Source organism: Bison bison, unplaced genomic scaffold (genome assembly GCF_000754665.1).
Source record: "Bison bison bison isolate TAMUID 2011002044 unplaced genomic scaffold, Bison_UMD1.0 scf7180017864185, whole genome shotgun sequence".
In the NCBI taxonomy this organism is placed as follows: Eukaryota; Metazoa; Chordata; class Mammalia; order Artiodactyla; family Bovidae; genus Bison; species Bison bison.
In genome coordinates this window covers 390,758-402,238 of record NW_011494757.1, presented here as the reverse complement: position 1 = coordinate 402,238, position 11,481 = coordinate 390,758, and the positions used below count along the sequence as shown (strand labels likewise).

The following is an 11,481-nucleotide window of genomic DNA, read 5'->3' as shown; positions in this document are numbered from 1 at the left end:
ACCAGAGATCAAACCCACGTTCTCTGCATCGGCAGGTGTATTCTTAACCACTGGACGACAAGGGAAGTCCTTAATTTCTATTTTAGAGTTGATTAACAGTGTTGTGTTAGTTTCAGGTATAGCAAAAACGACTCAGTTATACATATCCATCTATTCCTTTTCAAATTCTTTTCCCATGTAGGTTGTTACAGAGCAGGGTTCCCTGTGCGATAGAGCAGGTACTTGCTGGCTATCGGTTTTAAATATAGCAGGGTGTACGTGTCAGTCCTGGGCTTCCCTGGTAGCTCAGCTGGTAAAGAATCCGCCTGCAATGCAGGAGACCCCAGTTCAATTCCTGGGTCCAGAGATCCCCTGGAGAAGGGATAGGCTACCCACTCCAGTATTCTTGGGCTTCCCTGGTGGCTCAGACTGTAAAGAAATCACCTGCAATGTGGGAGACCTGGTTCTATCCCAGGGTCGGGAAGATCCCCTGGAGGAGGGTATGGCAACCCACTCCAGTGTCCTTGCCTGGAGAATCTCATGGACAGAGGAGCCTGGCGGGCTGCAGTCCATGGGGTCACAAAGAGTCAGACACGACTGAGTGACTGAGCACAGCACATGTCAATCCCAAAGTTCCAGTCTACCACTCCACCCCCTGGTGTGTTCTCTGTGAGTCTGTTTCTGTTTTGTAAATAAGCTCATTTGCATCATTATTTTAGATTCTGCACATAAGTTATATCATATGATATTAGTCTTTAGAGATGAGAAATTCTGAAGGACAGTATCAGTGTTTAGGGACAAATAAATACTGATATTATTGGATAAAGGAGAGGAAGCAAAACAAATCAATAAAGTCTCCAGGTTTTAAACTAAATTACAGAGTTTGTTTGTTTTTTTAATTTTTTCTGGCGTGTAGTTGCTGTACAGTGTTGTGTTAGCTTCGACCGTACGGAAGAGTACAGCAGCTATTCATATACATATATTGCCTCTTTTCTGGGTTTCCTTTCCATTCAGGCCCCACAGAGCATTAAGCAGAGTTCCCTGTGCTATGCTGGGTTCTCATTAGGTACCTGTTTTATGCACAGTATCGATCGTATATGCCTGTAACCTATGGAGCTTCTGATACAGCATCACAATGCCCGGTTTTCTTTAAACTTTGACACGTATCTACTTATATGTTCCTAAAACTTTTTATTTCAAGTTTCCCATGATGAACTGATACCCAACTTTATCTGTTTTGTAAATTTGAACTTTAAATTGACTTTATCCATTCGTTTGTTCAGAAATACTTCTTGAGAAATATTCTCTGCCAGGTACTGTGCTGGAGACGGGAGTTAAAGTAAAGGTCGTCAGAACCCCCAGCACCCAGGAGTTCTCAGTCTTCAGGGCAGGAAGGAAAAGGGAGAAAGCTGAGAGAGGGCCAAACCATAAATTGTAATGTCACATGCTCCGCTGTAAAAGGAAAGCTGCCGAAGTACCTCTGTGCATGGAGGAGTTGGGAAAGCATCATGTTAAAAGAGACATCTAGAATGGGGGGAAGACATGGTCAGGGACTTTGGCGGGGACCTACTGACCAGCACAAGGAGCTCCGCGCAGTGATATGTGGACGCCTGGCGGGGAGGGGCGTTTGGGGGAGAACGGATACACGTTTATGTCTGTTGAGTCCCTTCACTGTTCACCTGAACTATCGGAATACTGTTAATCAGCTATACCCCAACAGAAAGCAAAAAGCTTAAAAGAGATCCCTAGAGACTCCTGTCATCTTCCCTTTTCGTAGGTCCAATGTGGCACCCATGGAAGAAACCAATAAAACCGCAAAGGTGCAGTTCTTCTTTCGTCCATTCTCAGCCGACCCTAAGGTCCAGGCGCTGATTTTTGTGGCCTTCCTGGCGATGTACCTGACCAGCCTGGGTGGAAATGCCCTCATAGCCCTTATTGTTCAGATCAATTATTCCCTCCACACCCCCATGTACTTTTTCCTGGCTAACCTGGCAGCTCTGGAAATCCTCTATACATCTTGCATCGCCCCCCTGGCCTTGGCAAACCTTCTTTCAATGGGCAGAACCCCCATTTCTATCACTGGATGTGGTACCCAGATGTTTTTCTTCGTCTTCCTGGGAGGGGCTGATTGCGTCCTGCTCGCGGTCATGGCTTACGACCGGTTGATGGCAATCCGTTACCCTTTAGGGTACACCCTCCTCATGAGCTGGCCCTTGTGTGTGGAGCTGATGGTGGGGTCCCTGATACTAGGGTTCTTGCTGTCACTACCGCTGACAGTTTTAATCTTCCGCCTCCCGTTCTGCAACAATAGTGAAATCTACCACTTCTTCTGCGACATGCCTGCTGTCATGCGCCTGGCTTGCGCGGACACGCACGTTCACCAGACCGCTCTGTACGCCATCAGCTTCACCGTCCTAAGCATTCCCCTCTCGATGATCTTCGTCTCCTACGTCTTCATCGTGGTGACCGTCTTACGGATCCGGTCCACGGAAGGGCGCCGCCGGGCCTGCTCCACGTGCTCCGCTCACCTCTCGGTGGTCCTCCTGCAGTGCGGCTGCACCAGCTTCATATATTTGTCCCCCAGGTCCAGCTACTCTCCTGAGACGGGCCGGGTGGTGTCAGTGGTCTACACCTTCATCACTCCCATCTTAAACCCCTTAATCTATAGTATGAGGAACAAAGAATTGAAAAATGCCCTCAGGAGGGCATTACGCAGGCTCTAGGTCGGGTGGTTCTGTGACTTATTTAAATCAGGACACTTCTGAGAATGAAATGGGACGCTGTTAATAATTATGCCCGGATGGTCTGCAGGAGCCAAGAGTGTACTCAACAGAGACATGGTATTCTAGGAGCACTAGAGGCTGTGGATGCTACCAACTGAAATACAGCTTTATCACACAGGGCAGCACAGTGTCCTGGGCGTGGATGGAGGAGTAGCAACATTTATTTATTGGACATCCACTGGGTATGAGGTACTTTATGTGGGTTCTCTCACTTAGCCCATCATAAGTATCATTGTCTTCTTTACTTTAGAAGAGAAAACTAAAGTGGCTACCAGAATATATACCAGGATGAGAACACAAGTATTCAGAAATCTAGACTAAGCTGTCTTCACACAGTCATGCTCTCCTTGTTCTACTCTTGCTCTGCCAGTAGGAGTATGTGTTACCTTGTACAAGTCTCTCTAAGCCTTTAGACTTCAGTTTCCTTATATCTGAGAAGACAAAGCTGAACTAGAAGATTGCACCTGTTCCTTCAAAGGTCATCAGTTCAGTTCAGTTCCGTTGCTCAGTCGTGTCTGACTCTTTGTGACCACATTAACCACAGCACGCCAGGCCTCCCTGTCCATCACCAACTCCCAGAGTTTACCCAAACTCATGTCCATTGAGTCGGTGATGCCATCCAGCCATCTGATCCTCTGTTGTCCCCTTCTCCTCCTGCCCGCAATCCTTCCCAACATTAGGGTTTTTTCCAATGAGTCAACTCTTCGCATGAGGTGGCCAAAGTATTGGAGTTTCAGCTACAATATCAGTCCTTCCAATGAATACCCAGGACTGATCTCCTTTAGGATGGACTGGTTGGATCTCCTTGCAGTCCAAGGGACTCTCAAGAGTCTTCTCCAACACCACAGTTCAAAAGCATCAATTCTTCAGTGCTCAGCCTTCTTCACAGTCCAACTCTCATATCCATACGTGACCACAGAAAAAACCATAGCCTTGACTAGACGAACCTTTGTTGGCAAAGTAATGTCTCTGCTTTTGAATATGCTATCTAGGTTGGTCATAACTTTCCTTCCAAGGAGTAAGCGTCTTTTAATTTCATGGCTGCAGTCACCATCTGTAGTGATTTTGGAGCCCAGAAAAATAAAGTCTGACACTGTTTCCACTGTTTCCCCATCCATTTCCCATGAAGTGGTGGGACCGGATGCCATGATCTTCGTTTTCTGAATGTTGAGTTTTAAGCCAACTTTTTCACTCTTCTCCTTCACTTTCATCAAGAGGCTTTTTAGTTCTTCTTCACTTTCTGCCATAAGGGTGGTGTCATCTGCGTATCTGAGGTTATTGATATTTCCCTCGACAATCTTGATTCCAGCCTGTGCTTCCTCCAGCCCAGCGTTTCCCATGATGTACTCTGCATATAAGTTAAATAAGCAGGGTGACAATATACAGCCTTGACATACTCCTTTTCCTATTTGGAACCAGTCTGTTGTTCCATGTCCAGTTCTAACTGTTGCTTCCTGACCTGTATACAGGTTTCTCAAGAGGCAGGTCAGGTGGTCTGTTTTTCCCATCTCTTCCAGAATTTTCCACAGTTTATTGTGATCCACACGGTTAAAGGCTTTGGCATAGTCAATAAAGCAGAAATAGATGTTTTTCTGGAACTCTCTTGCTTTTTTGATGATCCAGCAGATGTTGGCAATTTGATCTCTGGTTCCTCTGCCTTTTCTAAAACCAGCTTGAACATCAGGAAGTTCACAGTTCACATATTGCTGAAGCCTGGCTTGGAGAATTTCGAGCATTACTTTACTAGCATGCGAGATGAGTGCAATTGTGTGGTAGTTTGAGGATTCTTTGGCATTGCCTTTCTTTGGGATTTGAATGAAAACTGATCTTTTCCAGTCCTGTGGCCACTGCTGAGTTTTCCACATTTTCTGGCATATTGAGTGCAGCACTTACACAGCATCATCTTTCAGGATTTGAAATAGCTCAACTGGAATTCCATCACCTCCACTAGCTTTGTTCTTAATAATGCTTTCTAAGGCCCACTTGAGTTCACATTCCAGGATGTCTGGCTCTAGGTGAGTGATCACACCATCGTGATTATCTTGGTCAAGAAGCTCTTTTTTGTACAGTTCTTTTGTGTATTCTTGCCACCTCTTCTTAATATCTTCTGCTTCTGTTAGGTCCATACCATTTTTGTCCTTTATCAAGTCCATCTTTGCATGAAATGTTCCCTTGGTATCTCTAATTTTCTTGAAGAGATCTCTAGTCTTTCCCATTCTGTTGTTTTCCTCTATTTCTTTGCATTGATCACTGAGGAAGGCTTTTTTATCTCTGTGCTATTCTTTGGAACTCTGCATTCAGATGCTTATATCTTTCCTTTTCTCCTTTGCTTTTTGCTTCTCTTCTTTTCACAGCTATTTGTAAGGCTTCCTCAGACAGCCATTTTGCTTTTTTGCATTTCTTTTCCATGGGGATGGTCTTAATCCCTGTCTCCTGTACAATGTCACGAACCTCCACCCATAGTTCATCAGGCACTCTATCTATCAGATCTAGTCCCTTAAATCTATTTTTCACTTCCACTGTATAATCATAAGGGATTTGATTTAGGTCATACCTGAATGGTCTAGTGGTTTTCCCTACTTTCTTCAATTTCAGTCTGAATTTGGCAATAAGGAGTTCATGGTCTGAGCCACAGTCAGCTCCTGGTCTTGTTTTGGTTGACTGTATAGAGCTTCTCCATCTTTGGCTGCAAAGAATATAATCAATCTGATTTTGGTGTTGACCATCTAGTGATGTCCATGTGTAGAGTCTTCTCTTGTGTTGTTGGAAGAGGGTGTTTGCTATGACCAGGGTGTTCTCTTGGCAAAACTCTATTAGCCTTTGCCCTGCTTCATTCTGTACTCCAAGGCCAGACTTGCCTGTTACTCCAGGTGTTTCTTGACTTCCTACTTTTGCATTCCAGTCCAATATAATGAAAAGGACATCTGTTTTGGGGTGTTAGTTCTAAAAGGTCTTGTAGGTCTTCATAGAACCATTCAACTTCAGCCTCTTCAGCATTACTGGTTGGGACATAGACTTGGATTACTGTGATATTGAATGGTTTGCCTTGGAAATGAACAGAGATCATTCTGTCGTTTTTGAGATTGCATCCAAGTACTGCATTTTGGACTCTTTTGTTGACCATGATGGCTACTCCATTTCTTCTGAGGGATTCCTGCCCACAGTAGTAGATATAATGGTCATATGAGTTAAATTCACCCATTCCGGTCCATTTCAGTTCGCTGATTCCTAGAATGTCGACAATGACTCTTGCCATCTCCTGTTTGACCACTTCCAATTTGCCCTGATTCATGGACCTGACATTCCAGGTTCCTATGCAATATTGCTCTTTACAGCATCGGACCTTGCTTCTATCACCAGTCACATCTACAGCTGGGTATTTTTTTTGCTTTGGCTCCATCCCTTCATTCTTTCTGGAGTTATTTCTCCACTGATCTCCAGTAGCATATTGGGCACCTACCGACCTGGGGAGTTCCTCTTTCAGTATCCTATCATTTTGCCTTTTCATACTGTTCATGGGGTTCTCAAAGCAGGAATACTGAAGTGGTTTGCCATTCCCTTCTCCAGTGGACCACATTCTGTCACATCTCTCCATCATGACCCATCTGTCTTGGGTGGTCCCACACAGCATGGCTTAGTTTCATTGAGTTAGACAAGGCTGTGGTCCGTGTGATCAGATTGGTTAGTTTTCTGTGATTATGGTTTCAGTCTGTCTGCCCACTGATGCCCTCTCACAACACCTACCATCTTACTTGGGTTTTTCTTACCTTGGATGAGAGGTATATCTTCACGGCTGCTCCAGCAAAGTGCAGCTGCTGGTCCTCACCTTGGACGAGGGGTATCTCCTCACGGCCACCCCTCCTGACCTTGAACGTGGAGTAGCTCCTCTCGGCCCTCCCCATGCAGCCGCTGCTCCTTGGGCGTGGGTTTGCTCCTCTCGGCCACTGCCCCTGACCTCGGGTGTGGGGTAGCTCCTCACCAGGGTCTTTTCCAGTGAGTCAGCTCTTCGCATCAGGTGGCCAAAGTATTGGAGTTTCAGCCTCAGCATCAGTCCCTCCAATGAGCACCCAGGACTGATCTCCTTTAGGATGGAGTGGTTGGATCTCCTTGCCGCCCAGTGGACTGTCAAGAATTTCCTCCAACACCACAGTTCAAAAGCATCAATTCTTCCATGCTCAGCTTTCTTTATAGTCCAACTCTCACATCCATACATGACCACTGGAAAAACCATAGCCTTGACTAGACAGACCTTTGTTGGCAAAGTAATATCTCTGCTTGTTAATATGCCACCTAGGTTGGTCATAATTTTTCTTCCAGGGAGCAAGGTCTTGTAGGTCTTCACAGAACCGTTCTACTTCAGCTTCTTCAGCATTACTGGTTGGGGCATAGGCTTGGATTACTGTGATACTGAATGGTTTGCCTTGGAAATGAACAGAGATCATTGTGTCATTTTTGAGACTGCACCCAAGTACTGCATTTCAGACTCTTTTTTTGACCATGATGGCTACTCCACTTCTTCTAAGGGATTCTTGCCCACAGTAGTAGATACAATGGTCATCTGAGTTAAATTCACCCATTAATTTTTACTTTTACCTGTGAACTGTATTTTTATTAATTAATCTTGATCATTTTAGTCTCATAAATATGAATCAAATATAGTTTTCTTTGTTTCTTTCTTTTATTGGCTGTGCCACACGGGCATGTGGGATCTTATGTCCCTGACCAGGGATGGAAGGAGAGTCTTGACCACTGGATCACCAGGCAAGTCCCCAAGTACAGTTTTCATACGACTCTCAATGCTGCCTGACCATAATTTATTTTACTAACGTACATGCAAAACTTTTTATTTAACACGATACATTTTGCTTTTATTGGTTTTGGAGGGATCCAAACTCACAAAGTGATCTTCAGGATTTATCTCATTCATCAGAATTTTATGTCATGGCCAAAATTATAATTGTATGTCATTTCCTTCTCCAAGTCATTGACAAATATCTAGAATAGGCCAGGAGGAATGCAGTCTTCCTCTTTGGGAATTGTCGTCCAACGAGATAGAAAGCCGCTCAGTCAATACCTGCTGCGGTCCCATCTCCATGGGACCTGCCCCAGGGGGCCCCGCTGTCCTGTATCCATGCCTCTAGGTGACCTCTGTCCTCCAGGGACACGGGACTCGCTGGTCCCTGGGACGTCCGCAAAGGTGCTCCTCCAGGGACACGTGACTCGCTGGTCCCTGGGACGTCCGCAAAGGTGCTCCTCCAGGGACACAGGACTCGCTGGTCCCTGGGACGTCCGCAAAGGTGCCACAGCTGTTACCCTTCCCTTTGGAGCCTGTCTTCTCTCGCTGTCCTAAGACTGACCTTGAAGAAGCCAGAGCTAGGGCGACACCCCACGGAGCACAAACTGGATGCCAAGCTGAGGCTCCCTGGAACAGCCCCAGTCAAACCACCGGATGTCTGAAGCCACATAAGTGACCCCATCAAGACCAGCAGAAGGACTGCCCAGCTGAGCTGGCCTAAATGCTACCCACAGAAGCCTGGGAAAATAAAATGACTGGTATTTTAAGTCTGGAGTGGTTCCTTTTGCCACAAAGAAGTAACCAATTCACCATGCAATCCAGACTAAACCATCTTTTCAAGAAGGACATCATAGAAAGCATATCAAATCCTTTCATACAATCAAAATACACTAAAACACATATAAACCTAGCCATTTAGAAGCCTTATTTTCAAGTGACGCACATTTGGCGTATTTGAGTAACTTCCTATGGACGCTTGGTCACCACTAGTTTGTTTGTTGGTTGGTTGGTTTTGAAGAGAACCACTACTTTATTTTTTTTTTAATATTTATTTATTGGGCTGTGCCAGGTCTTAGTAGCAGCATACAGGATCTTTAGTTGGTAGGTGGGATCTCAGGTAAGTGGGCTGTCTAAATGGACTGCAAATTACAGATCAGAAATTGTCTCACCCCAGTCAAACACGTGGAGAATGTTCAAGTTTGTAATTTATAATTGGGCTTCCCTGGTGGCACAGTAGTAAAGAACCCTCCTGCCAATGCAGGAGACCTGGGCTCCATCCCTGGGCTGGGAAGATCCCCTGGAGAAGGGAATGGCAGCCCACTCCAGTGTTCTTGCCTAGAAAACTCCATGGACAGAGGAGCCTGGTGGGCTACAGTCCCTGGGCTCAGAAGAGTTGGACATGACTTAGCAACTAAACGACAACAATTTATAATTAACACACACACACACACACACACACAGGGTAATGGACCAGGTGCTCTCTGACTTTTGCAGCTGGTGTGCCACTTGTGCAGGATATGGCAGCTTGGTCTGTGCATAACCTAGTCCAACCACCCTCTGGTGAATCTTCACGTACCAGCTTTAGACTTCCCAGATTCTTTAGCCACTAGGATATTATTTACTTTCCACCAACTAAATGCAATCCCTTAAGATGTGAATTGAAGTCCAGTAACCTGGAGAAGGAAGTGTCCTGAGCGTGAGGCTTCCATTCTGCTGCTGGGAGTCAAGTACCTGAGTCGTGGTTCTGGGGTCAAACAGTCCATCTTTGGGGACTCCCTGCTCCCCCTGATGCTTTCAGTTAAACAACCTGGTTCCTCGGGATGACAGTTCCATGTTGTAGAGTCTCTCCTGGAGTCTGAGCCTAGAGCCCACCTCTCCACCCCTTTCAATGATTTTTCAGTGATTTACGGCTCACTACATTCCATCTTTTGGAAAAGGTGAAAGGTTGTTGTTGAATCACGTAAATACACCAGGATTCTTGGCCCTCGGAGGACAAGAATTCAATCCGGGGCCAGAGACGAGGCTTGATCGCTCAGAGCTTTTGTGTAATAAACTTTTATTAAAGTATAAAGGAGATAGAGAAAGCTTTTGACATAGGCATCAGAAGGGGCCAGAAAGAGTACCCGCTTACCAGTGTTAACAATGAAGTTATATACTCTCCAATGAATCCAAAGAATATCTGGAGGTTGTAAAGACCTCATCAGACCTACTCCCATAATTTACATTTTAAGATAACAGGATTAGCCAGAAGGTTTAATCCAAAGACTGTCCTTAGGCAGGATACATTATTGTTATATAATCCTAAGGAATGTGGAGAAAGAAAAAAAGTTTGTCCTTTCTTCCTCCTTGAGAATTCCAGACCCCTCTCTCCTTGGGGACCCCTAGACTCCCTATCAACCTGCCTAGGAAATGACTCTCTCAAAGGCAATGGCACCCCACTCCAGTACTCTTGCCTGGAAAATCCCATGGACGAAGGAGCCTGGTAGGCTTCAGTCCATGGGGTCGCTGGGAGTTGGGCACGACTGAGCAACTTCACTTTCACTTTTCACTTTCATGCATTGGAGAAGGAAATGGCAACCCACTCCACTGTTCTTGCCTGGAGAATCCCAGGGAGGGGGGAGCCTGGTGGGCTGCCGTGTATGGGGTCGCACAGAGTCGGACACGACTGAAGTGACTTAGCAGCAGCAGCACGTTCCATCTTTTCTGTTTAAAATATGGAAGATGGTTAAAAGCTAAATGCTACCCCACCATCCCTTCTCTTTTATGTACCATTTCTAAAAGGGTCATTTGTTTATTTTTGGTGGTTCTCGGTCTGTCTCTGTGAGTGGGCTTTCTCTAGTCGTGGCTGGGGGGCGACTCTCCAGCTGCAATGCTTGGGCCTCTCATTGCTGTGGTTCCTCCTGTTGCAGAGCCTGGGCCCGCGGGCGCGGGGGCTCAGTAGTCGCGGCTCCCGGCTTAGAGCGCAGGCTCGGTAGTTGTGGCGCCTGGGCTTAGTTGCTCTGCAGCGTGTGGGATCTTCCTAGACCAGGGATTGAACCCGTGTCCACGGCGTGGGGAGGCAATTCTTTACCACTGAGCCACCAGGGAAGCCTGCCTTTTATGTACTTTTAAAGGACGCAAAATTTTATTCTGAGCTACTTAGCCCAGCAGCACATCAGCTAAAAAGGCTTCCTGGCCACCCTGTCACGCCAGAACATGTGATGGCGCTGTGCCTGAGCACCTTCTGTGCTGGACTATAACGACATCGCTGCATCTGTAACATGGTACTGCTCCTAGTTACCTTTCTAGGTACACTCTGACCGCTTGGGAGAAAGAAACTATTTCTATTAGCTTGGGATCCAGAGATTTCAAAAACATTAAATCAATTCAATCATAATTGATTCACAGTCATTCTTTCAGGGCCAGCTCACCTCCACCACAAAGCCTTCCCTGACTCTTACTGTCTGTCCATCCTCAACTATGATAGCATCACTTTCAAGGGACAGTCTCACTTTGGACTCTGTTGTTAGGGAAACATTTCTGGCCTCCCTAACAACTTGGGAGATAAAGCTGTGTTTTATCTCCCAAGTCAGACGCTGACCTCACTGATGCCAGAGACGATACCTAATATATCTTTGAATATCTCGTAAATTTACCAGAATGAACAATTGCACTCATCTCACACGTTAGCAAAGTAATGCTCAAAATTCCCTAGGCCAGGCTTCAACAGTATGTGAACCATGAACTTCCAGATGTTCTAGCTAGATTTAGAAAAGGCAGAGGAAACAGAGATCAAATTACCAACATCTGTTGGATCATAGAAAAAGCAAGAGAATTCCAGAAAAACATCTATTTCTGCTTTATTGACTATGCCAAAGACTTTGACTGTGTGGATCACAACAAAATGTGGAAAATTCTGAAAGAGATAGGAATACCAGACCACCT

The 11,481-nt window shown here is 45.7% G+C and overlaps 1 protein-coding gene across 1 annotated transcript; it reads left to right on the top strand.

Annotated features, from left to right (window-relative positions):
• The first annotated feature begins 1,772 nt into the window (after positions 1 to 1,772).
• On the top strand, positions 1,773 to 2,702 carry LOC104991291 (olfactory receptor 10V1). Its single transcript, XM_010843708.1, has one exon. The coding sequence runs from the start codon at positions 1,773 to 1,775 to the stop codon at positions 2,700 to 2,702; it is 930 nt and encodes a 309-aa protein (XP_010842010.1).
• Positions 2,703 to 11,481: the final 8,779 nt, after the last annotated feature.

Bases quoted from the DNA above. Each gene is read 5' to 3' on its own strand.
- LOC104991291 (XM_010843708.1), top strand. From the start codon at position 1,773: ATGGAAGAAACCAATAAAACCGCAAAGGTGCAGTTCTTCTTTCGTCCA.